Here is a 26,370-nt window from a genome sequence, read left to right on the forward strand (position 1 = left end):
TCTTGATGATCACTACAAAAGTTTTTTTTTTCTCCTGCTGATAATAGCTCATCTTAATTAGTTACCCTCTTATAGTTTGTATGGCAACTTCCTCGTTTGTGTGTGTGTGTATGTGTGTGTGTGTATATGTGTATGTGTGTATATATATATATATATATATATATATATATATATATATATATATATATATATAAAATCTTCTTACTATATGTTCCATTCTGTGCATCCGATGAAGTGGGCTGTAGCCCACGAAAGCTTATGCTCTAATAAATTTTAGTCTCTAAGGTGCCACAAGTACTCCTGTTCTTTTTTTTCATTGTGGTTGATACTGTGAATGAACGTGGCAGATAGCACCATGTTGAATCGACTCCATACGATAAAGACTTAAAGCATCTTGATTTATTTGGCTGTAAGTCATACTCATTAGCTACCTTACTATTTAGGATCGCCAGTTATCAAGCCTTCATGGTGAAATAAAGCCATGTCATCTATTCAAAGTTGAATGCCTTTATTGATCATCTTCCAACAGACTAGAGGGAGCAAGTCCAGGCAATCATTGCAGAGTGCCAACTGCTCGCAAGACCATCTCCACAGGCCTTGCTAATACTGTCACTCTTTGTATCTCTATGTTGGTAGTCATAAGGAGGGTCTCCTGGGTTCATCGCTCAGGTTTTCCGAGGGAAGTCCAAAATATAGTTGAGGGCTTTCCATTTGATGGATCAGAGTTGTTTGTGGAAAAAACTGATGAATTCGTGCATATCTTAAACTCTAGAGCCAGGGTGCACTGTCTGGGAATTTACACCCCTGCACAAAAAAGAAAGTTCAGTAAGTTCCAGATAGCATAGAGATCTCATTCCATACAGTTTCCCACCTCCCAGAGACATTACAAACCACAGCATAAGAGACGATTCCAGAAGAAGAGACCAGTTACTTTTCAGGCATTGCCCTTACAACCTACCACTTCGAAACACCAGTTTTGATGGGTTGGTCGAGGTGCTGAGTTACCATCCCCATTCTTATCTGCTGTAACAGTCTGCATGTTTCCCTCGCTTCAGTGACCATCTTCCTCATTTCCATCAGAACTGGGAACATATCACTATGGACAAGTGGGCGTTGGGAGATCATTTCAACAGGATACTCTATTCACTTCCCTCCCCCCATCCCAATCTTCTTCCCTGACCCTCTTCAGGGACCCCTCTTATGAGCACCTTTTGCAACAGGAAATTTACTCTTTCCCGAATCTGGGTGCTGTAGAACCAGTTACCATGCAACACAGAAGAAAGTATTTATTCCAGGTACTTCCTTGTTCCAAAAAAGAATGGGAGTTGGAGACCTAATCTAGATCCAAGATTAGTCAACAAATTCGTAAAGATTCAGCAGTTCAAAATGGTATCTCTTGCAACAATAAATTCCATCATTGGACCCAAGGGGACTGGCTCTTGGCCCTCAACCTTCAAGACACTTATTTCCAAATAGCGATACATCATTCCCACAGAAGGGTCCTACATTTCACTCTGGGTCAAGAGCACTTGGAATACAGGGTGCTTCTGTTTGGTCTTTTGCATGCCCTTCGTGTGTTCTCAAAAGTTCCTTTTATGGTAGCTGCTCATCTTGGCGCACAAGGAATTCTGATTTTCCCATACCTTGACAATTGCCTGCTGAAAGGGTGGTCATTCAGCGAATCTTCAACAGTCACTCAGAGGGCCTTAGACCTATTTCTCAGACTGGGACTACAATTAAACATCCAAAAATCCACCTTAACCCTGGTGTAAGGTTTGGAGTTCATAGAGCTTACCTCAATGCAGTAATGTCCAAAGCATTTCTCCCTTTGCACAGGTTCATAACCCTAGCCAACTTAGTCACTGCAGTCCGAGCCAGAAATTGTCTCCAGCTTTTGGGACATATGGTACCTGGGCACCGTAGTAATAAATTATGCAAGGCTTTACATGTACTGCCTCCAAGGGTGGCTCAAACTGTGTATTCACCAAGCAAATACAGTTTAAACAAACTACTCTCCATGCCTTCGGTAGTGTGTTTAAAATAAATATTTAAATAAATAAAAAATCGCTTGACTGGTGGAATAACCCTCACAGTGTTTGTGCAGGGGTTGTCTTTGCTCAACCATCTCCAACATCAGTAGTAACAATGGATACATCCCTACTGGGATGGGGAGCTCACCTATATGTTCACGCTGTTCAAGGAAGGTGTCTCCTCTCAAGTCCACCCTGCACATCAAGTTGCTGGAACTCAAAGCAGTCAGAAATGCCTGTATCCATTTCTTCTTGCTGATAGTGTACATACATAAAGATCATGATGGGCAACATGTCATGCATATTTTACACAAACAGTCAGGGGAGAGCGAGATTGCCTTCCCTCTGTGCCAAAGCAGCAAGTCTTTAGAATTGGTGCAGATCAACAACTTTGCAGCTTACCTTTTGGGTGTACAAAACATCACAGCGGATACCCTCATAAGATCAAAAGTGGGAAGTTAGATCTCACTATATTCCACCACATATTTCAATATTGGGACATCCCACAGATGGACCTGCTCGCCACAGCCAGGAACAAGAAGTGCTCCCAGTCCTGTTTGAGAGGCGGTCTGTGTCACAACTCCCTGGCAGAAGCCTTTCTCTTTCGTCGGACTCCAAGCCTTCCGTGTGCATTTCTCCCGATTCCCCTGATATCCAAGCTACTGTTCAAGATAAACAAAGCCAAAGCCGTTCTCGTAGTTCAGGTGTACGCTGAGATAAACAACGTTTCCTAACACTCAACTCATTGTTTGTCAACCAATCACTCTCTGGACCATCCCTCATCTCCTCTGTCAGGATGCTGGTCAAATCCATCACCTCAAACTCGGGGTTCTCAAGCTCAAGGCATGACTGATAGACTGTTTGCAGGGTTAGAAACAGTCCGTTCTGAGGGTGTAGAGAGTGCTGTTACACAGCAGGAAACAATTGACTTGTGACACACATACACAAAAGTGGATGAGATTCAAACTCTGGTGTGACTTAAAGCATCTTTCACCTACATCCTCTGTTATCATTTGTCCTAGATTACATCGTAGAGGTAAAAGACAGGATTATCTTTAAACTCTGTAAAAGTGCATTTGGCAGCAATTACAGGTTTCCATCATACAGTAGAAGGTTTTTCTGTCTTTGCTCATCCTACAACAAGGAGGTTTCTCAAGGGACTGGATAACCTCTTCCCACAAGTCAGATGCCGTACGTTGGCATGAGATCTCAACTTGGTACTCATATGTCTTACGAGGCCTCCCTTTGAACCTATGGCCGCCTGCTTCCTTTTATACCTGTTTATGAAATCTGCATTTGTAGTAGCCATTAGTACTACTTGAAGAGTGGGTGAGGTAGGGTGTCTGATAGCATCCCTCTCCTCTCTCCCCCACCCCCTTCACAGTCACCTTTAAGAATAAGGTTAACGCAGTGACTATATCCCAAGTTCCTGCCAACGGTGTCTTTGGGCTTCCACATGTCAACCTATTCACCTTCCAGTTTTCTTCCCTAAGTCACACTGGTTTGTGTAAAAGAGATGCTACATTACATACACTTGATGTAAAAGTCTAATGCCCTCCTGATTTAGACAGGACTAACCCCTGTAGGAAATCTCTGATTATTTCTCTCCATTGCAGAGAACTAAGGGATCTCTGCCTTCCAAGCAAAGACTCTCTAGGTGGATATCTGGCTGCATTGCCTACTGCTATCAATCTCATGATCTTCAGCTTCCCTAGAGTATTTACTCACTCTTCTTTAATAGCCTTTTCTTAAGTACTTTCCCATTGCAGAAATATGTAGAGCCATGACTTGGACATCCATTCCTTTGATTGCTGAACACTGTGCTATCACTTGTGCCTGAGCTTCTGATGCCATATTTGGCTCTATTGGCCTATCTTCGATCCTAGACTCAACTCCAAAGCCGCATCCCTCTGTAGAGGGTACTGCTCGATAGTCACCTAGAGTGGAGCACCCATAGTCCCTACTCGAAGAAGGGAAGGTTACTGACCCTGTGCAATAATTGTGGTTTTTCAAGATGTGTCCCCCTATGGGTGATCCAATACTCACCCTCCTCCCCTCTGCTTCATAGTTCTTTACAACTGGTTCCATGGCAGAGAAGGTAATATCTTTTACTGGACCAGTTTCTGTTGGTGAGAGGGACAAGCTTTCAAGCTTACCCTGAACTTTTCTTTAGATCTGGAAAACTAACTCAGGCCCAGTCTGCACTATAGAGTTAGGTTGACATAAGGCAGCTTACATTGACCTAACTCTGTCAGTGTCTACACCACAGTGGTGCTCTTGCCGATATAAGTCATCCACTACATTGACTTAACTCCACCTCCCTGAGAGGCATAGTGCTTAGGTCGATGTAGTTAGGGCAACACAGTGTCCATGTGGACACTGCGGTTACTTACATCTTCTGACTGTCAGCCTCCTGTGGGGCTGACAGCTGAAGCTCTGCCCCTGCCCTGACAGTCCGAGCTGTCAACCAGTTGTTGGGCTTACAGCTGCACACCCCCCACCCCACCCGGTGCCTGTGGCTCGAGCTGTCTGCCCGGCATGGGGCTCACAATGGGAGCTTCTCCCCCTCTTCCCACCAGCACCAGACTCAATTTCACAGCAGGGAGCCTACCAGCTGTGAAATTGACATTCTTGTCAGTTTCACAGCTACTATTTCACTTTTCTCTGCCTGTCAGTTCTGGGGCAGGGGGACTCCAGCTGTGAGCCCCAAGCTGTTGTCAGTGCCCCACAATACCGTACTATAATCGATGCAAACAGTCCTGGTGAGGATGCGGAGCACCAGCAGAAGGAAGCTAGTGTGGACACCAGCCCCTGATTTAATTTCTGTGGTGGCTGTAGGTCATCTAACTTAAATTGACCTAATTTTGTAAAGTAGACAAGCCCTCAATGTCTCTGCTAAATAAAATATTTGAACAGCTTGTTTAGCATAAGTAGTTAACAGATGTTTCAAGGGACCAGTCAAGCTCAGGTGGTCAGTTAATACCCTTCCAGTTATAGGGAGGGAAGGAAAGGAGGAGTGGGGCAAAAAGCAGCTGGGTGTTAGTGCTTCACCCAATGACTCCCCTTCTTATGTCACATTTAAATTTAGGTTGCAGTGTTGTCAGAGTGCCCATGTTATTGTTTCTTCTGTGAAGTGCCTATCACACTTGGACATTGTCAAATAATTATGGAGACGCCAGTTGTGCTTCCGATAGTTAAGGCTGAGCTGAGTTTTACACATAAAGCAGGGATTCATCCTCATAGCTGTGTATGAAAAATACAATGTATCCTCCCCAAAGTTGCTGTTTGAGTATAGCAGGGAGTAGTCAATTATTTTTTGTTAAGGTCCAAATTTCTTGGACAAGGTATAGTCAGGGTCCAGACTCCAGAGAAGAAAATAATAATGAAACCTCCCTAACAATAATGATGAGTAAATAAAAAGATTTCAGGGTCTGTTCAGAAACATTTTCTAGTTTGAATTTGGCTCGAAGTATGCCAATTGACTACCCTGGGAGTATAGAATGAGTTTTCTGAGAATTTTGCAAGCAAATGCATTAGTTTGAGTTAAAATTAATATTCTGTGAAAAATTAAGTTACGATCTTTGAAATACTTAGCACTCATTGTCTGGTCTTTTGTTCTTTCATGATCTCAGTAATGGAATAATAGGCTCTTCAAATGTGTCATAGTTAAAATTTACTGAAATCTTGTGCATAAGCCACGTTATTTGTAGATTGTTTTTGGTATTCATAGGTTTTTTTTCACTGTATTAATCATAATTGAAAGTTTCTTCTTCAGTAGAGATGAAGAACAAATTTCTTTTGTAGAGTTCCACAAAAAACTGCCCTTTACAAAATGGCTGCCATCTCCCTCTGTTCTGTTTTGGACTGAAACCTCAGCTGCCCTCAGTGGTCATTTTGAGAGAGGCATCTGTTCACTGAAAAGTGGTCTGGTCTCCCCTAGAAGTTATCTGTAAACCTGTGTTGATTAAGAGTTGATTTTTACTAATATAGTTATACTGGTACAAACCCTAGCATGGGTGTAGTTATACTGGTATAGTTTATTTTGGTTCCTGAACTGGAATAAGCTATACTAGTATGAACATTTCTATACCAGTATAATGGCATCCACACAGCAATGGGTGTTGGGAGGGAAGTATCTATTGTAGAGAAAAGTCCTGAGTGTCTGCCCCTTGACAGCATAATGCTCCATCATCTTCCCTGAGGAAGCTTGGTTGGCTTCACTCTCATTGCAAATGTAAGATAGTGGCTATTTTACCAAGGGCAATTTTTTGTGAGTTTCTGTTGAAGGAGATTTTATGCACTAGCCTCTCATAGATAAACTTAATTATGAAAAACAGTGGCAAAAATTATCATTAATCCTAAATATTTTTTCTCTAAAGCCACTTGTTGCACCAAATCTACTCAACAGAGAGACAGAGGGAAGGAACTGTGTGTGCGCAGGGGGCTGGAAGGAGCAATTTGGAAGACAGGGAGGAGGGTAAAAATGAAGCTGGCTGCTTTGCACTGCTCCAGAGTGGCATAAAACAGCTAGAGTGTACCAGTGAATCTAGCCATAGAAGTTAAAAGGATGATTTTTCATATTTTCAAGTCACTAGAAATATGTGGTAAGAGCTCTTTGAGACTTTTGTTTAGTGTTATGATTTTTTTTTTTAAAAAATCAACAGCCCAAGAAGAATTCCAGACAAACTATATTAAAATGGAGTTAAAATTGAGAGTACAAATCAGTATTTAGGATAAAATGACAGGGATATTGTAATTATTCTCAAGCTAAGTGTTATAAATTCAGGAAATTCAGTTAAGATTCAGTGTAAAAATGTAAAATATGGCATCAGGCGGTAGGAAAAAAACCTGATGTTGAAAAATTTGTTTAATCTAAGACCACAAACACCAAGGTTTAATCCTAATGTTTTTGTTTTTTTTTAAGGAGTGTTACTGGGCAGATCTAAGGTTGCTTGTTTGCCCTACTACATTTCCAGTTTGTATATCTTTTTTTTTTTATCTATATTTTACTGACATTCTCTCCCCCCCCCCCCCCCAAAAAAAAAAAAATCAGGAGAGAATGGGAGAAAAAGGCAGAAAGCCAGAAAGATAAAGGAATGGGAGGGCTGAGGAAGGGAAAGGAGAGAAACATTTCAGTTTCCATCCACTAGGATAGTTTGCGTATCTGATATAAAGAACCGTTATTGTAAGTAATTTTTGGAGTTCTGGTATCCTTTCAAATTTGAGAGAAACTGATTTACAGTCTTATTAATTATTACTTTCATGTTGTCTGCTAACCCAATCACTTCAAAAGGTCTAAATAGCCAAACAAAAATCAAATTTATTTTGTAATTGCAGTGATTTTAGCGCTTAAGAAAGGAGGTAGGATAGCTGACATTATATCATCTCTGTCCTTACCTGCAACTACCAGTTTATTTCAATGTTAGCTCTTTCCTGAGCAGTCTTTGTATCTATTCACCCTTTGCAGTGATTTTTTAAATCTAAGACTAGTAGAAATCAGTTTTTGCCTTGAGTAAGGAAGATTAAACGTCAGTTCTCTCTGTGTAAATGTTGTGCATTGTGAGGCTCCATCTGGAGCCCACTGAAGTCAACTGATGTTCTCTGGTTTCAATGGGGTTTCAGTCAGGCCCTAATATGCTACATATACAAGGGTAATCTGCAGTATAAAAATGTTTCTTGGAACAAAGAGACACTTGAAAATAAACCTTTTCTTCTTGTTTTGAAAAGAGAGCTGTATCTATGTTCTTTTTTTATTTATTTTTGACAGAAGAGTAGCAGCTCTGAATCCTTAAGTGACAAAGGTTCTGCTGAACTGAAGAAAAGCTTTGATGCAGTGGTATTCGACGTTCTCAAGGTTACACCAGAAGAATATGCTGTAAGCAATCAACAAGTTTATCTTTTTGTGGGAATACTTATACTTTTGGCGCTGTTTCTTTTCCGCTCTTAACAACCCTATTTCTCCCCACCTCCCACCCACAGGGCTTCAAAAAGAGGCCCTCTGTGGTTCCTTTGGTCACAGGCTCCAGCTTCCTCCAGGCCCCAGGCTGGACAGTACAGGACGTAAGTTTCTGCTGGAAAATCTAAGACTGGGAGTGTGTTGGGGTCACCCTGCAGTATAACCAAAGCTGATGAGAGCCTGAAAGTAATCCAACTGTAGCTGGCAGGTTGCAGTTACACACACACACGCTCAGGTTGTGGCTTGCATGCTGGAAGGTTGTTTGTGAGCAGCCCAAGTAGGAATTCCTTCAGCAATGCATTGTAAGGCACCCAAAGTTGCAGGGCAGGGGTGACAGCTGCTCATTAGTCTGGATTGTACCCTGGTATGTTACGGAAAGGTGGTTTTATGATTTAAAGAATTGGACTCGAGATCTGTATTGTGTTAAGAACATAAGAATGGCCATACTGGATCCGACCAATGGTCCATATAAACCAGTTTCCTGTCTTCTGACGGTGGCCAATACCAGCTGCTTCAGAGAGAATGAACAGAAAAGGGGCAATGTTGAGTGGTCCGGTCCCACCTTCTGGCAATTGGAGGTGTAGGACACCTGGGGTATGGGGTTGTGTCCCTGACCATCTTGGCTAATAGTCATTGATGGACCTATCCTCCATGAATTTATCTAGTTCTTTTTTTTTTTTAATCCAGTTACATTTTTGGCCTTAACATCATGCTATGGCAATGAGTTACACAAGTTGATTGTCCGTTGTTTGAAGAAATATTTCCTTTTGTTTATTTTAAACCTGCTGCGTATTAATTTCATCAGGTGACCCCTAGTTCTTGTGTTATGTGAAGGTGTAAATAACACTCCCTATTAACTGTCTCTGTACCATTCATATTTAATAGACCCCTTGTCATATCCTCCCTTAGGGCCAGTCTACACTGGAAGCACTACATCGGTGCAGCTGTGCTGCTGTAGCACATCTGGTGAAGATGCTTTGCGCCGATGGGAGAGTGTCTACTGCTGATGTAGTACTAGTGTGGACAGCGCTTAGGTTGCATCACACAGCAGGGTGTCCTTTTCACACCCCTGAGTGATGCAATTTAGATTGATTTAAGTGGCAGAGTAGAACTGCCTTTAGTCATCTTTCCTAAATTGAACAGTCCCAGTCTTTTTAATCTCTCCTTATATGGAAGCTGTTCAATAGTCCTAATCATTTTTGTTGCCCGTGGGCAAGTCACCTTTACTTTGCCTCAGTTTCTCATCTGTAAAACATGATTTATAATACTTGAGTAATAATATCATTTGAGCAGGATTAGCTCCAGGTTTTAGCTCCTCAGTGTGAAACTGGTAGAATTCCCTTAGGTCATGAGGATTGGTGACCTTTAAGGGCAGCAGTAGTGGTGCAGAGCAGTGGTTTTCAAACTTTTTTTTTTTCTTGCGACCCAGTTGAGGAAAATTGTTGATGCCCAAGATGCAGCAGAGCTGGGGATGAGGGGTTTGGGGTGTGGGAGGGCCTCAGGCTGGAGCAGAAGGTAGGGATGCAGGGGTGAGAGCTGCGGGGTGGGGCCGGGGATGAGGAGTTTGGGGTGCAGGAGGGGGCTCCGGGTTTTGGGACTCAGGGCTGTGGCAGGGGGTTGGGGTGTGGGAGAGGGTCAGGGCTCTGGGCTGGGGATGCAGGCTCTGGGGTAGAGCTGGGGGTGAGGGGTTTGAGGTGCAGGAAGGGGCTGTGGGTTTGGGACGGGTGGGGGGCTGAGGGCTGGGGTAGGGGATTGGGGCATGGATTTACCTCTGGCAGCTCTCAGTCAGCGGTGCAGCCGGGGGTGCTAAGGTAGGCTTCCTGCTTGTCCTGGCACCGCGGACTACGCTGCACCCTGGAAGTGGCCAGCAGCAGGTCCAGCTCCTAGATGGAGGTGTGCAGCTCTTGCCCGCAGGCAACCCGCTTAGCTCCCATTGGCTGGTTCACGCCCAGTGGGAGTGCAGAGTTGGTGCTTGGGGCAAGGGCAGCGTGTGGAGCCCCGTGGCCCCCCTGCCTAGGAACTGGACCTGCTGCTGGCTGCTTTCGGGGGGCAGTGTGCTGTCAGAACAGGTAGGGACTAGCCTGCCTTAGCCAGGCAGCACCACTGATGGGACTTTTAACGACCCAGTCGGCGGTGCTGATCAGAACTGCCCTACATTCCGCGCCCAGTACTGGGTCGCGACCTGGAGTTTGAAAACCACTGGTGTAGAGTGTAAGCTGGATGTCCTCTTTATTATAGTCTTTTCTCCTAATGCTTCAGTTAGTTCCTTCTTGATCTATAGCTGATGCAGGAACTCCCTGTTAGACTGTGCATTTACATTACTTCAGTTCTTCTAGAGATGGTCATGTATCCTTATAACACTTATCCATACTTTTCCACTCTTATGCTAAGGAACTGAGATCTGTTTATCTAGTACAAATGCCTAAATTCCTTTTGAGAAGATTGCCTTGAATGCTCCAACATATTCTGCAGTGCTTCAGTCCTTTTTTTTTTGAGGGAGGAGGCTTTGGTATTTTTTCGCAGTGCTCTGGTTCCTACCCTGTCATGTCAGTTTCTGCTTTGATATGCCAGACCCTATTTCGATGTGTGTTTTGTGTTTGGTTTGGTTGTTGAGACTTCAATGTCTGTCCCGGTAGCGAAGCACGGTATTTTTCTCCAGTGTGTGATTTGGGGTAGTCCAGTATATTGATTTTGGGGATTTCAGGTTTCTTAACATATTGAGGCTACTTGGTGTTCTCAGCATTGGGAGGATCTTTTATCAGTCTCACTGACTGTCTGGTGGGGTTTTTAATGCTTCATACCTGTCTTTCAGATATGTTTTTGAAGAAGGAAGTAATGACTTTAGTGGTTTCAAACCATAGTAGAACTATGTCCAGGAGGAATGGCAATGTTTTTATTGTGTTATCTGTCTTGTAGTCTAACAGGATATTCAAGAGTGTCAGATTTTCTGTGGATATAATCTTATGCACTAAGAAACTGTGCACGGTACCTCCATACGCTCTTTGAAGTCTTGGTATTGGTGTGGGGTAGTGTTTCCCCTCTGAAGATACACAAGCTGGAGGAGCAGGCAGCCAGTCAGTTCTCCACCTTCCTGGGGGTGGTGAGGTCAGGCTTCAGTCCTGGGATGGTGGGTGGCAGGCTCCAGCCATGGGACTTCTGGCTCTGTTCTCCAGCTGCGTGGTGGTTGGTTCTGGCCCTGAGCTCACCCCCCAGGGTCCTATCGCCCCTGGCCCGCGCTCAGTCCGTACCTACCTCTCTGTCCCTGGGCTTGTCAAGGCTAAGTAAGTTTGCTTGGAAAACTGATATTTGTACGTTTGTTAATACCACATTTCACAGCAGATTTAGTAGCTAGCAAGTCTTAAACAAAACAACCAAAAAAGCAAAAGAAACAATAAAAAAAAGACAAGAATGTGCAAAGCACCTTATTTGTGTTTCTGTTCTATTTAGGTCCAGTAAAGAATAGAAACCGTACATTTTTATTATTGTATGCAAAAAAAAAAAAATCCTACATAAATAAATTACAATGTTTTGGGTATGTATATGTGCATATTTGTTTTTCCTAAAGTTAATTAAGTATTTTAGGAAAAATTGTCAGAGCAGCCACCAGCAAGAGTTGGTTGCCAAAAAATTTGTTGTGAGAACCCCTGATAGGTTCAAAGGTTGGTTTTATGAATTGAGTGAGGACTATTAGTGAGTGCTCTCTCTTAATCTATTAAATAGTATTCATCATAGCAATACGTTTTCCCAGAAGAGTAAGTGAACTGCAGGCTTTGGTGGTGAATGCACCATTTACAGTTTTCCACAAAGACAAAATGATCCTTCGTCCATGTCCTATATTCCTGCCCAAAGCAGTAACTAACTTCCCTCAGTTTCTCTACCAATATTCTTTCCCAGCTTTCATGTGTACTTGGATGAATAGAGACTCTACACATTACTCTAAAAGAGCATTGTCATATTATTTTTTAAAAAGGCTGTAGAAGATCCTCACAGCTCTTCATATCGTTTAGGGAGTTGTAAGGGTCAGGCTATTTTTTTTCCTCAATGCTTCTCCAGATGGGTTAGGGTTATGTATTGAAGAGACCACAAGCTAGACTGTTCCTCTTCCTGTGGGGGTTAAGGAGTGCTCCACTAGGACTAAGTCAGCCTCTTTGTCATGCTTTAAATGTCTCTGAAATCTGCTGAATTGTAACTTGGAGCTTGATACACAAATCCACTAAATATTATTTCTTTAATTTTAGCATCCATGTCCAATGCACAATTTGATAGAGCAGTTTTTCAGTCACAGTTGAATTAGAATTCTGTGTCATAGTTCTGGTTATCAGACTACCTCTACCCTGGGAATGTGTAGAGGCCACTTGAAGCAGCAGCAGACATTACTTACTCACTCTTAGCCCTGGTCTACACTACGAGTTTAGGTTGAATTTAGTAGTTAGATGGATTTAACCCTGCACCCATCCACACAACGAAGCCATTGTTGTCGACTTAATGGGCTCTTAAAATTGATTTCTGTACTCCTCCCGACGAGGGGATTAGCGCTGAAATCGACATCGCCGGATCGAATTTGGGTTAGTGTGTACGCAATTTGACAGTATTGGCCTCTGGGAGCTATCCCACAGTGCTCCATTGTGCCAATTCTGGACAGCACTCTCAACTCGGATGCACTGGCCAGGTACACAGGAAAAGCCCCATGAACTTTTGAATTTCATTTCCTGCTTGGCCAGAGTGGCAAGCTGATCAGCACAGGTGACTGTGCAGATCTCATCAGCAGAGGTGACCATGGAGTCCCAGAATCGCAAAAGAGCTCCAGCGTGGACGGAACAGGAGGTACTGGATCTGATGGCTGTATGGGGAGACGTAATCCGTGCTATCAGAACTCTGTTCCAAAAGACAGAATGCCAAAATATTTGAAAATATCTCCCAAGGGCATGAAGGACAGAGGCTATCACAGGGACCCACAGCAGTGCTGTGTGAAACTTAAGGAGCTTAGGCAAGCCTACCAAAAAACCCAAGAGGCAAACGCCTGCTCGGGGTCAGAGCCCCAGACATGCCGCTTCTATGATAAGCTGCATGCAATTCTAGGGGGTGCCCCTACAACTACCCCACACCTGTACGTGGACTCCTGCAAGGGAGTCTCATGCAACAGGGATGAGGATTTTGGGGTGAGGAAGATGATAGTGCACACCAGGCAAGCGGAGAAACCGTTCTCCTCGACAGCCAGGAACTCTTTATCACCCTGGAGACAGTACCCTCCCAACCCAGGCTCCCGGACCTTGAAGGCGGAGAAGGCAGCTCTGGTGAGTGTACCTTTGTAAATATAATACACGGTTTAAAAGCAAGCATGTTTAATGATTACTTTGCCCTGAAGACTTGGGATGCATTTGCGGCCAGTACAGCTACTGGAAAAGTCTATTAACGTGTCTGGGGAGGGAGTGGAAATCCTCCAGGGACATCTCAATGAAGCTGTCCTGGAGGTACTCCCAAAGCCTTTGCAAAAGGTTTCTGGGGAGGGCAGCCTTATTGCTTCCTCCATGGTAGAACACTTTACCATGGCAGGCCAGTAGCATGTAGTCTGGAATCATTGCATAAGAAAGCATGGCAGCATGTGGTCCCAGTGTTTGCTGTCATTGAAGCAACATCCATTCTTTATCTCTGTGTTGTCCTCAGAAGAATATCATTCTTGGTCACCTGGTTGAAATAGGGGAATTTTATTCAGGGGACATTCAGAGGTGGCCGTTCCTGCCGGGCTGTTTGCCTGTGGCTGAAAAGAAAGCATCCCCGCTGTTAGCCATGCGGTGGGGGGGAGGGGTGAAGCAGTCAGCCCAGAGAATTGGGTGTGGGGGGGTTAGTTGGGTTTGTGCTGCACATTAACCCGAAAACATCAGCCCCTCTTTTTAAATGGCTAGTGTGTCTTTTTCAATTTTAATCTCCCTTTTTTTCCTCCCGCAGCTGCAAATGTTTCAACGCTGTGACTAGCATCTCTGTCCCAGAGGCTAACACAGATAAGAAGGTGAAAAAAATGCACTCATGATGAAATGTGCTCTGAGCTCATGCTGTCCACCCAAACTGAAAGAGCCCAGCAGAATGTGTGGAGGCAGACAATGGCAGGAAAGCACAAAATGAACGTGAGGACAGGAGGGACGCGCGAGAGGATAGATGGCAGGAGCAACAGGAGAGGTGGCGGGATCAAGAGGAAAGGTGGCAGCAGCATGATGAGAGGAGGCAGGATGCAATACTGAGGCTACTGGAGGATCAAACTGATATGCTCTGGCATATGGTTGAGGTGCGGGAAAGGCACAGACCGCCACTGCAGCCCCTGTGTAACCAACCGCCCTCATCCCCAAGTTCCATAGCCGTCTCACCCAGATGCCGAAGAACGTGGGGGAGGGGGGTCCTCTGGCACCCAACCACTCCACCCCAGAGGACTGCCCAAGCAACAGAAGGCCGGCATTCAATAAGTTTTGAAGTGCAGTGTGGCCTTGTCCTTCCCTCCTCCTCCCCCACCCCTCCCGGGCTACCTTGGCAGTTATCCCCCTATTTGTGTGATGAATAAAAGAATAATAAAGAATGCATGAATTTGAAACAACAGTGACTTCATTGCCTCTGCAAGCGGTGATGGAAGGGGGGAGGGGAGGGCGGTTGGCTTACAGGGAAGTAGAATGAACCAAGGGGGCAGGTTTTCATCAAGGAGAAACAAACAGAACTGTCAAACCATAGCCTGGCCAGTCATGAAACTGGTTTTCAAAGCTTCTCTGATGCGCAGCGCGCTCTGCTGTGCTCTTCTGATCGCCCTGGTGTCTGGCTGCGCGTAATCCGTGTAAACCAGGTGATTTGCCTCAACTTCCCACCCTGCCATAAACGTCTCCCCCTTACTCTCACAGATACTGTGGAGCACACAGCAAGCAGTAATAACAATGGGAATGTTGGTTTCGCTGTGGTCTAACCGAGTCAGTAAACTGCACCAGTGAGCTTTTAAACGTCCAAGTGCACATTCTACCCCTATTCTACACTTGCTCAGCCTATAGTTGAACAGCTCCTGGCTACTGTCCAGGCTGCCTGTGTATGGCTTCGTGAGCCATGGCATTAAGGGGTAGGCTGGGTCCCCAAGGATAACTATAGGCATTTCAACATCCCCAGTGATTATTTTCTGGTCTGGAAAGTAAGTCCTTTGCTGCAGCTGTTCAGACAGACCAGAGTTCCTGAAGATGCGAGCATCATGTACCTTTCCCAGCCATCCCACACTGATGTTGGTGAAACATCCCTTGTGATCCACCAGTGCTTGCAGCACCATTGAAAAGTACCCCTTTCAGTTTATGTACTGGCTGCCTTGGTGGTCCTGTCCCAAGATAGGGATATGCGTTCCATCTATTGCCCCACCACAGTTAGGGAATCCCATTGCAGCAAAGCCATCCACTATGACCTGCACATTTCCCAGAGTCACTACCCTTGATAGCAGCAGCTCAGTGATTGCGTTGGCTACTTGGATCACAGCAGCCCCCACAGTAGATTTGCCCACTCCAAATTGATTCCCGACTGACCGGTAGCTGTCTGGCATTTGCAGGCTTCCAGAGGGTTATTGCCACTCACTTGTGAACTGTGAGGGCTGCTGTCATCTTGGTATTCTTGCGCTTCAGGGCAGGGGAAAGCAAGTCACAAAGTTCCATGAAAGTACTCTTACGCATGCGAAAGTTTCGCAGCCACTGAGAATCATCCCAGACCCGCAACACTATGCGGTCCCACCAGTCTGTGCTTGTTTCACAGGCCCAGAATTGGCGTTCCACAGCATGAGCTTGCCCCATTGCCACCAGGATGCTCAAATTGCCAGGGCCCGTGCTTTGAGAGAAGTCTGTGTCCATGTCCTCATCACTCTCATCACCGTGCTGCCATCGCCTCCTCGCCTGCTTTTGCAGGTTCTGGTTCTGCACATGCCGCATGATAATGTGCGAGGTGTTTACAGTGCTCATAACTGCCGCAGTGATCTGAGCAGGCTCCATGCTTTCCGTGGTATGGCGTCTGCAGGAGAGCAGAGTTGCAGGGGAAGCGGTGGTTGGATGACCTGTTTTGCAGACCTGTCTTCTGCCAGGACACAACAGCTGAGCGGGCTGCACACTTGCCGTGTTATGGTGAGACAAGAGCAGCTGAGCAGAGTTGCGGTGGAAGTGGCCCTGAAACCACCAGGAGAGCAGAGTGCCAGCGGAAGTGGTGGATGATGACTGTCATATAGAGGACCTGCGAGGTGGATTCATAGCATCAGGAGAGCAGAGTGGCAGCGGAAGTGGTGGTTCAATGATGACAGTTAGCAGTCCTACTGCACCGTCTGCTGAAAGCAGTATGGCGCCCGCACGGAAAAAAGGCGTTGCTTTCACGGAGGGAGGGGCGACTGATGACGAACCCAAAACCACCCGCAACAATGTTTTTGCCCCATCAGGCATTGGGAGCTTAACCCAGAATTCCAATGGGCGGCGGAGACTGCGGGAACTGTGGGATAGCTATCCACAGTGCAACACTCAGAAAGTAGCCACGGTACTGTGGACGCACTCCGCCAACTTAATGCGTTTAGTGCATTAGTGTGGGGACACACACAATCGACTGTATAAAATCGCTTTCTAAAAAATCGACTTCTATAAATTCAATCTAATTTCATACTGTAGACATACCTTTACATTCCCCTCATCCTCAGAGTCCTTATTACAGTTGCAGACCTGATGAGATTGTGGAAGGAACTTATCGAGACACTCCCTTCTATAGGCTCACCCTCAGAACATTTGGGAATAATGAGGAGGAGGAGCAGGAAGGAGCATGTGAAAGCGTTCCAATGACACTTCTATGAAGTGTTCCTTGGGGTATGAATGTGTAGAATCCATCTCGCACTGTGGGTACAGGTGAGTAAACCTCTATTTCTGTTTGCATATGGGCTAAGCCTAACATCCGGGTTCCTGATAGAAAAGCAGAGTTCTGTAGCTCGGGTGACTCTAAGCAGGTACTCTGGTGTTGGATGTCTTGGAAGGAACCTGAGAAGAATGCTGAGAATAATAGGTTTGTGGTGTGGGGCAAACAAACCAACAAGGACCCCTTTACCTACATCATACAAAAACTGCTTGATTATCGTTAAGATTAATTCCATCAAGGAACATGTGCCAGGTATTTTGACTTGTCATGAATTAGTCAGTTTGACTTGTCTCTGCAATTACATTCACACAGCTTTGTATTTTTAACCACTCAGTTACCATAAGTTAAAAAGTCTCTTCTGTAATAGGGGCACTTTCATCAAAGCTGACAAAAACTTCTGTTGAACCCATGTTGCTCTTGTGATCTTACATTTCTTACATGGAAGATATTTTTCTCATGACAATGACCTCAGGTTGCAGGATGAATGAGGTTTAGGAACACTCTGAAGCTTCACCTTCTTGTTCAACTCAAAGCCTATTCTTCTGTTAGCATTGTTCCCGTGCCCACATCCCTGTCCTGGTGAGGTCCTTCTCCATATACTGAATGTTAAGGTCATTGGTATTTTATATGGAATGGTCTGTAAAGCCCATTTAAAAAGTCCACCCTATACTCCTGGGAGAATACAGTGCCAAAAAATTAAAAATTATGCACACAATATTTGAAAATTCTGCAAAATTCTGCATATTTTATTTGTCAAAATAACACAATATAATCATGCTAGTTACAATTATTTTGGTAATTTATTTCAAAATATCTGTTACCAAGTATATCTGTAACAATACAGACTTAGAAAAAAAAAATCTGCTATTTTTTTTGACAAATAGATTCCTTATGAGGCATATTAATACAGAACTTTTTGTCATTCATTTAAATTTCAGTACAGAGCTGTATTTCCTGCATCTCTTAGAAGCAGTGCAAAGGCTTAGGGGAGGTAAGGGTAATGGAAGAGCTGAGGGAGAGGGAAGGACCCTGAGAGTGAACCTGGAGGATGTTGGGTGGCGGTAGGAGGTTTTCCTTTTGGGAGTGGAATTGTTAAGTGTTGGGAAGCCTACCCCATGCGGACCCTGGCTGACCCCAAGCCTCTCCCATTCAGTCAGGCAGGTCTGCCACTCTCCACACACTCCTCATTCTCCTTGTGTCTCTGCAGTCCTCCTCCCCAGGCTCAGCACTATCACCCCATTAGCTCCTGAGCCCATGCTCCAGTCTGTCCCCCCCACTAGCCATTCTGAATCCCAGCCCTGTGTGCCCCACTCTGTCCTAACCTGGCTCTGCAGGCAGGGTGCTGTGATGAACTCTACTCATAGGGGAATTCTGCAGCAGTGGGCATAGAATTTTGAATTTTCCTGTATAAAAAACATTTTGCCGAAGAAGTGCTGCAGTTCTTGAATGCAGCTGGCTGTTCTGGCACCACATCACCCACTGGTGGGCAAAAGGCAGAACTGCAGCACTTCTTAGGCAAAATGTTTTTTATGCTGGGAAAATACAAAATTATGTGAGAGATTAATTCTGCGTGTCTGCAGATGCACAGAATTCCGCCAGGAATAACCCAACTTTGCGGGTATTTTTACACCAATTTTCTGGGCAATACTGTGACCAAAAGGACTGTATATAAATGAATCTGGTATCTTATTGCTTTGGCCTGACTGGGTTGGCAGATGGAAGGCTATATCAAGGTTAATTTATCTTGGGTAAGGTTGCCACCAATGTCTCTTCAGATGTTTTCATTGGAGATATCTGTATAATACACATGTGCAAAGCATTATTGTTTGAAAATTAGCCTCGAGGGAATCTTGTATGTGGCTCTCTCTGTTCCAGAGCTTGTTTCCAAGGTAAGGAGAAACCAAATTCTCCCATCCACTTCATTTTTCCAGATGTCCCTTTTTTTCACTTGGCTGCTTTATTTACTTTACTGGAAGTGTATATGTTAATTGTTGTCTCCTGTAGACTTGAATGTTTTGTGCACTGTTGGATGTTTAAGAGGAACCTTGCTCCTCTTTTGTATTTATGAATTAGAAAAAAAAATCTTTCAACACATTGGTCTTGATTGTTGCAGGTGCAGGTTTATTGACTTTTTTTTACTCTTCAGGAGTAAGAATCATTCCCAGATAATCTTTAGAAAAAGGTAAACTATTTACAATACTGCTTCTCAATATTTTATTTTATTCCTGGAATCTCACTGGCCTCCCTAGCTCCCCATAGTATTTGGAGATTATCTTTTAGAATGATCTTCATTCTTGTGCCTAGCTTTCATTTTTTCTTGGAGGTATTTTTGATGATGATTTTGCATGGGCTGTCATCACGGAAGCATCACTTCCTGTGCAATCAAAATAACTAGAACATTTGGAGGGGGAAATATCTGTATTTAGCAGTAGGTGGCATGTGATGGATTATTAAATCTTAATGGCTCAGGGAGAACTGTTACCCTTGAGCTAAGACCCAGGAGTTGAGAATTCTGCACGATAGATAGCTTTACAGAAACTGAATTACAGGGAATTAATTTACCGTTTACTTCATAGGTGTGTTGTGAAGATAAATTCATTTGTTTGTGAGGCATTCAGAGACTAGGTTGATGAACACCTTAGAAAAGTCTCTTTGAATTTAAAAAAAAAAACTCTCAGCAAAATATTTTTTAAGAAGCATGTCCCTCAGTGCTGTATTTTTCTCAATCGTATACACGCTGCTGTTTGGCATTCCAAGCCCAGCTACATACAATACCATAGTGCCTTCCCTAACCTGTGATACCTCTATATGAAGGAAATGATGGTTTCGTTTTGGAATCTGGAACATGAATTGTCATTACACTTACATATTCAGGATAGCTGGCAAGGCTTGACGGAGCTCCATTGACTAACTCCTGTTCAGCCAGTAGAGGATGATGTTGAGCAGCAATGAGGTATGTTGATTTAGCCCATCCGCAGATTTTAGATCACCATTAGTGAGTGAGATACAAACGTATTCTTTTGCCCTGTTCTATATTTCACGGCACTTCAAAGCCACCAAGTCAGCTCTAGTAAGAGAAACCATTAATTTGCATTAAGGTTTTAATATGTTACCTATTGAGACAGAATCTTAACATTGCATAAAAATTCTTATTACAGTCTTTTTCCGTTACTCAAATTATTCCCCAAACTGGACAGATGTTCATTTTGTTAAATGGAGCTTTTGTTAGAGCTTCTAAATTGAGGTTAACTGTTCTGCAGTTGTAGTCCAGTTTACGTTCTCCAGCAAATGACTTTCCTTTTTGCCAACAAGGTTTGAATATGCAAAAAAATCATTTTTTTTCTAGTGAGATAAATATTCACTTTAGGGTTCATGTTTGTGTGAATAGGCTTGAAGTACTCCATAGCTGAAATTCTATACTGTTAACTGAGTGACCAGGAGGTGGCATATCTGCTTACTGGTGGAGGCATTAACTGGATGTAACTTCTCTTCTGGTGTTATCCTAGTCTGCCTATTCTTGCCGAGATGGGAAAACGGATAAATTCACAAAAAAACCCTCAAAAACAAACCCTTATTTTTATTCTTGTAGGGAAACCCATCCTCGGCTCTCTTAGTACTTTGTTTTATTTCTCTTCTTTTAATTGTCCAGTTCCATTTGGGTTTCCATTTATCCTATCTGCTTCCCATATTATTACAGGAAGGCTATATGATGAAGCAATAGCTAAAAAATTTTCAACTGGGCACACTGATGTTAATGACAAACGGGCAGAATGATACCGTATGCAAGAAGACCTGTTGAGATTTATAACACCCCTGGTTCAATCAGTGCCAGAACTGATGAAGACAATAAAATGAACTCAGTAAATACCTCTGAACATAAAACCGGGTCCCAGAGAAGACTTAGGCAGAGAATACCAATCAGTATACTAAGACATGCTATATGATAAAATACCTGATTTTTCATGTTTCCAGTTTGATACTTCCTATACACCTGTAGTAGAGACTACTACAGCAAGCTTGGAGAGTGAAGAGGCTAAGTCCTGTTGCAATTACCAGTCATAGGCAACAAATTACTTGCCAAGTGGCAGGACATTTTTGAAGTAGTGAGCCAGGTGTGGGATGTGGACTATGAAATACTTTCGGTGCAGAAAGAAAAGGCAAGTTACAATGTACATCTATTAAAACCTCAGAGGAATAGGAAAATAGTGTTGAGCCTACAGTAACTCCTCGCTTAACATTGTAGTTATGTTCCTGAAAAATGCTACTTTAAGTGAAATGATGTTAAGTGAATCCAATTGTGGGGGTTAGGTTCCAGGGAAATTTTTTTTGCCAGACAAAAGACTATATTTTATATATATTTATATTTCATATATATATATATATATTTATCACACACACACAAACACACAGAGCACAAGTTTTAAACAATTTAATACTGTACACAGCAATGATGATTGTGAAGCTTGGTTGAGGTGGTGAAGTCAGAGGGTGGGATATTTCCCAGGGAATGTCTTACTGCTAAATGATGGAGTACTGGGCTGAACCCTCAAGGGTTAACACGTTGTTAATGTAGCCTCACACTCTACAAGGCAGCACGAATGGAGGGAGGGAAGACAGCATGGCAGAGAGAGACACACTGTGTGTGTGTGTGTTTGTGTGTGTGTGAGAGAGAGAGAGAGAGATGCATTGTCTCTTTAAATACACTGACCCCACTCTTAAGTACACTGCCTTTTTAAGTAGATCAGCAAATTGAGACAGCAGCTGCTGCCAGCAAGCTCCCTCCATCCTGCCCTGTCATGTCTCCCACCTGTTCTGTGGTGATCGCCAGATGGGGTAAAGAAGTGGGGGGGAGGAGTGCACCCTGACATTAGCACCCCTCTTCCTCCCTCCCTCCTTGCACTGCAAGCAGGAGGCTCCTGGGAGCAGCTCCAAGGCAGAGGGCAGGAGCAGCACACAGCATTGGGCAGAGGGACAGCTGAACTGCCCAGCAGTTGATATCCTGCTGGGCGGCTGCTGCATAGGGAACGTAGGGGAGTGGGGAACTGATCGGTGGGCTGCTGGTCCACCCTGATTCCAAGCCCCCAGCAGCTAGCTCCAACGGGCTGCTCTTTCTGCAAGCAGTGGACAAAGCAGGCGGCTGCCAAACAACAGTATAAGTGAACATTGCGCAGTTTTAAACAAACATGTTCTCTAATTGATCAGCAACATAACAATAAAACATTGTTAACTGGGACGACTTTATGTGAGGAGTTACTGTACCGAACAGGAGGTAGTAATGTCTCCAGCTACCAGGTGAAGACCATACTCTTGTGCTCTTAGGGGAAAATGTCTCCAATGCACAGATGATGTAAAGAGATGAATTTGATAAGTGTCTTCACCACCACAACTGGAAAGTCTAATCTTGCTGATCTTTGGATCCTGATGAAATCATGTTAGCAGTGTACATTCTGTATACCATATAGAATGTGGGGGGCAGCAAAACAAAAGTTGGAGAGCATTGGGTTTAAGCATGGTAAGAGTCTCAAAGTGGTGCAGTCCATTTGATCTAGTACCAAAACCAGATATGCTAGTGTTCTGTTTTGTGCTGGATTAGATGCTGTATGGCCCTGACAAAACAAAGGTCCTAGATCTTTTAGAGGGCTATTGACCAATATCCTTAGGACCTGAGACCAAAGAGAAAATGGCAGTTGCAACTCTTTTGGGCCGTACGATTTCCATACGCTTCCTGTGATGGGGTTCATTCTATTCTGGTGCCCCTCCATTGGTGTAAGCTTCCTTGTGCAGCTTGAGCCAGTGGAGATAGTTGGAGTAGCCAGCCTGCTGCTCCAACTTCCAGTGGGACTGAGTGACCATGGGTCAGAGAGCTGCAACCAGTGCATGGCAGCTGCCAGTCTCTGCTATATCTGAGAGCAGATCAAATATAGTGGGGAATTGGGCCCCTAGAGTATGAATGGGGGGAAAACATTTTACCTTTTCTTAGCATTTCTGAAATAGACTTGTGTTTCACCAAGTTTTGTTTTACCAAAACTAGTAAGACTATGGAATTTCCAAACATGAGCAACAGGAGGCATCCGTCTATTATAGAGAATGGAATTATATTATGACAAAAGCTTTGGAATAAAATTGGTGAGCAAACAAGCACAATCCCCAGAGAGGAGCTTTTGGGCATTAGGATACAAACATAACTGATGCTATGTTTAACAGAAGCCTTGCTGTTACTTTATCCTAATGTCTTAATGTTGTCTAGTGACAAACATTTGGCAAAGATGGAAGCCATGAATACTCGTGATGATAAACATAGTTATGAAACAAATTACAAAGCACTGCTTTCAGAATTTACAACATCCCAAGGAAATAGTGTTGTGAATATTCATCTGTAACCAAAATCTAGACTTTCATTTTGCATTATAGCCAGCAATTTTAGTCCATCCATTCTAAAACCATATTCTGCATCTCAGAGACAGATTCCTAACAGTTAAGTTCTTCTTCTTGACCTCGCATAGCAGGTAGCAAAGTCAATTGGAAACTGAAATGCTATAGTTCTTTCTGGCAGACTGCCCTGTCTGTGGAGCTCAGATACTTCTCTGCCTCAAAGACAGCACACAACAGTTCCTTAAATTTCTGTTCAAAACCGGCTGAGAGGTTTACCAGCAAGGACAGAAATTATATAAAATCTGCAGCTATGCTGCTTTTCACTATTCTGGAATAAATCTGCTTTTCCTGCAAGCAGTTGAACTAATCTGAAATAGAAATATTTGACCAAGTAGGATATTTTCGGCTGCCTTCATCACACAGTAAAAAAGGATCTAGTCTTCTTCAGCCACCTTTACAGATAAACATTTGGTAGAGTTCCTGTACCTTAAACCCAAGGCATGTCTCCGCCATGGAAGAAAAGAACACTACCTACACTATGCAACTGATTGCAGTTTAGCAGCTCTGCACCCAGAAGCATATAGTCCCAACACCACTACAGTCGTCCTTGAGGAGTATCATATGCCTACAGAGCCTGAGCTCTGGAAGATGTTTAAACTGAATGATGTGGCCCCTCTTACTAGCATTTTTTCCTAAAGCTGTCCAGGAAAATCCCCAATAAACAAATTCTAAATTGTAGAAGGACCCTGCAGTCCTTGAGGAGGAAACTGAATATGTTGGTCCTGATCCTACTGGCTGTAAATTTTCTGCTTTAGGCTGTCTGAGAATTGATACTGAGAGAGAGTACTCCCACCCCGCCCCCTCCACACACAGAGGGAAAACTCTGTGGTGGAAATCATTGTAGTATCTGAACACCTCAAAAATACAAATGAATTTATCTCCTCCACACCCATGTGAGTTAACGTACTCTTATCACTGCGTAGACGGGGAGCTGAAGTACTGCAACATCTTGCCCAATAAAGAACACTGTGGCAGAGTTGGGAGTTGAACCCAGATTTCCCAACTCCCAATACAGTGCCTTAACCACAAGATTGTTTGCCTTTCCAGATGCTAACTTCACAGATTACGTAAATTCCTTGAAAGACGAACATTCCTCTTGAAGGATTCTTCAGTTTTTCGGGATCCAAGAAAGCCAGCATTCTCTCATAGAAAGTAATGCTTCTCCCTGACACGTTCTAGAACTATTACCTAAAATGCATAACCAAATATATTTCTCTTTGGCTGTCTCTGCTGTAGGTTGGTTGATCTTCTGAAATCTTTCTAGAATCTGTTTTATCTGTCCTTTCTCTTTTTCATTCTAGGCTATGGAGACATTCTTTAATTTAATGTATAAGATTGCTAGACATACTCAGTTTCTGGAATATAGAAGAATGAATTTCCCCATATTGTTAATTTTTTGTAGTCAAAATACTTATTCACAAAGACCTGCCCAGAGGACAGAGCAAAGAGATACTGCAAATTTACAGTTGTAGTGAACTTGTACATTTTTTCTTGAGGGACGCTAACTGTTGATAAAGAAAAATGATTGTGGGGAAACTTGTTTCATTTGAACAATTCAAGTCAAGATGAGCATTTCAGAACTCTGCTTGAAGTATCAAAAAAACTAAGCCACCCAGAGAAGATGGAGTTGGCCAGAAAGCACCAAAATCTTCATCCACGGATTTGCAAGTGCTAAGGACATGGGAAAGAAATTTTACTTTGGGTTTGCACTACCAAAATCAAATTAATAGGCATAGTTTTTAATTTAACTTCCTCATATTCCATTTGGGCTGAATCTTTCCTTGCTTGGTTTTAAAAGAAACTTGAGCAAAATTGGTTCATAAAGTAAGCATCATAAAATACATTTCTCGCGTATTCTGAGCTGAAGTGTTGTCCTCTAACTTAATCAGCTCAAATGAGACACTTCAGTTTGGCTTGTTATGTACATATCATTGAGACTTAAAAAGCAAGCCAGGTTTTGTGGGGAAAAATAGTTCATTAGTTTTAAATGTGTGAAATCTGCAGTTTTGCTTGTGTGTGTTAGGATTCTTTTTGTTTAACACATTTTAAAGATATATTTATTACAAAGTTGCAAATGAGATTGTAAGTTCCGCAAGCCAAATGGTTCCATATCAAGGAACTTGTAAATTCAGTACTGGGATGCCTTTGGGTTGTGGACTACTTTTGCAGGTTCATGGGGCTCTAACAGAGATTGTAAACTTTGCAGGGGAAAGGCTCCAGGCTGGGGTGAGAGTTACTTAGCATATACCCACTGCTCAAGCTGGACAGAACTGATGGAGATGGATATTTTCTCCCTAAGAAATGGGCAGTCAAATGCAAAAACCCCCTAATATTAGTGCAATGGCCAATGCCAAGTGCCCCAGAGGGAATGAACAGAACAGATAATCATCGAGTGATCCATCCCCTGTCGTCCATTCCCAGCTTCTGGCAAACAGAGGCTAGTGACACCATCTCTGCCAATCCTGGCTAAGAGCCATAGAATCATAGAATATTAGGGTTAGAAGGGACCTCAGGAGGTCATCTAGTCCAACCCCCTGCTCAAAGCAGGACCAGTCCCCCACTAAATCATCCCAGCCAGGGCTTTGTCAAGCCTGTCTTAAAAACCTCTAAGGAAGGAGATTCCACCACCTCCCTAGGTAACCCATTCCAGTGCTTCACCACCCTCCTAGTGAAAAAGTTTGTCCTAATATCCAACCTAAACCTACCCCACTGCAAGTTATGACCATTACTCCTTGTTCTGTCATCTGGTACCACTGAGAACAGTCTAGATCCATCCTCTTTGGAACCCCCCCCTTCAGGTAGTTGAAAGCATTTGTCAAATCCCCCTTCATTCTTCTCTTCCGCAGACTAAATAATCCCGGTTCCTCAGCCTCTCCTCATAAATCATGTGTTCCAGACCCCTAATCATTTTAGTTGCCCTCAGCTGGAGTCTCTCCAATTTGTTCACATCATTTCTGTAGTGGAGGGCAAAACTGGATGCAGTACTCCAGATGTGGCCTCACCAATGCTGAATAGAGGGAAATGATCATGTCCCTCAATCTGCTGACAATGCTCCTACTTATACAG

At 43.6% G+C, this 26,370-nt stretch overlaps 1 protein-coding gene across 7 annotated transcripts in view; it reads left to right on the forward strand.

Moving 5' to 3' along the window:
- RALGPS2 (Ral GEF with PH domain and SH3 binding motif 2) overlaps positions 1–26,370 on the forward strand; it is a 279,019-nt gene that overhangs the window by 47,770 nt on the left and 204,879 nt on the right. For 3 of the 7 annotated variants that reach the window (XM_073356496.1, XM_073356498.1, XM_073356497.1), the window contains exon 5: positions 7,798–7,905. The exons of 2 other annotated variants lie outside the window; for them this stretch is intronic. In XM_073356496.1, the coding sequence (XP_073212597.1) occupies positions 7,798–7,905 (108 nt within the window). Of the gene's footprint in view, positions 1–7,797; positions 7,906–8,009; positions 8,091–16,790; positions 16,866–26,370 lie in introns of those variants that run through there. 2 more of the 7 variants (XM_073356495.1, XM_073356500.1) reach the window with 2 other exon arrangements.

The sequence above is a fragment of the Lepidochelys kempii genome, chromosome 8 (assembly GCF_965140265.1).
Source record: "Lepidochelys kempii isolate rLepKem1 chromosome 8, rLepKem1.hap2, whole genome shotgun sequence".
NCBI lineage: Eukaryota > Metazoa > Chordata > Testudines > Cheloniidae > Lepidochelys > Lepidochelys kempii.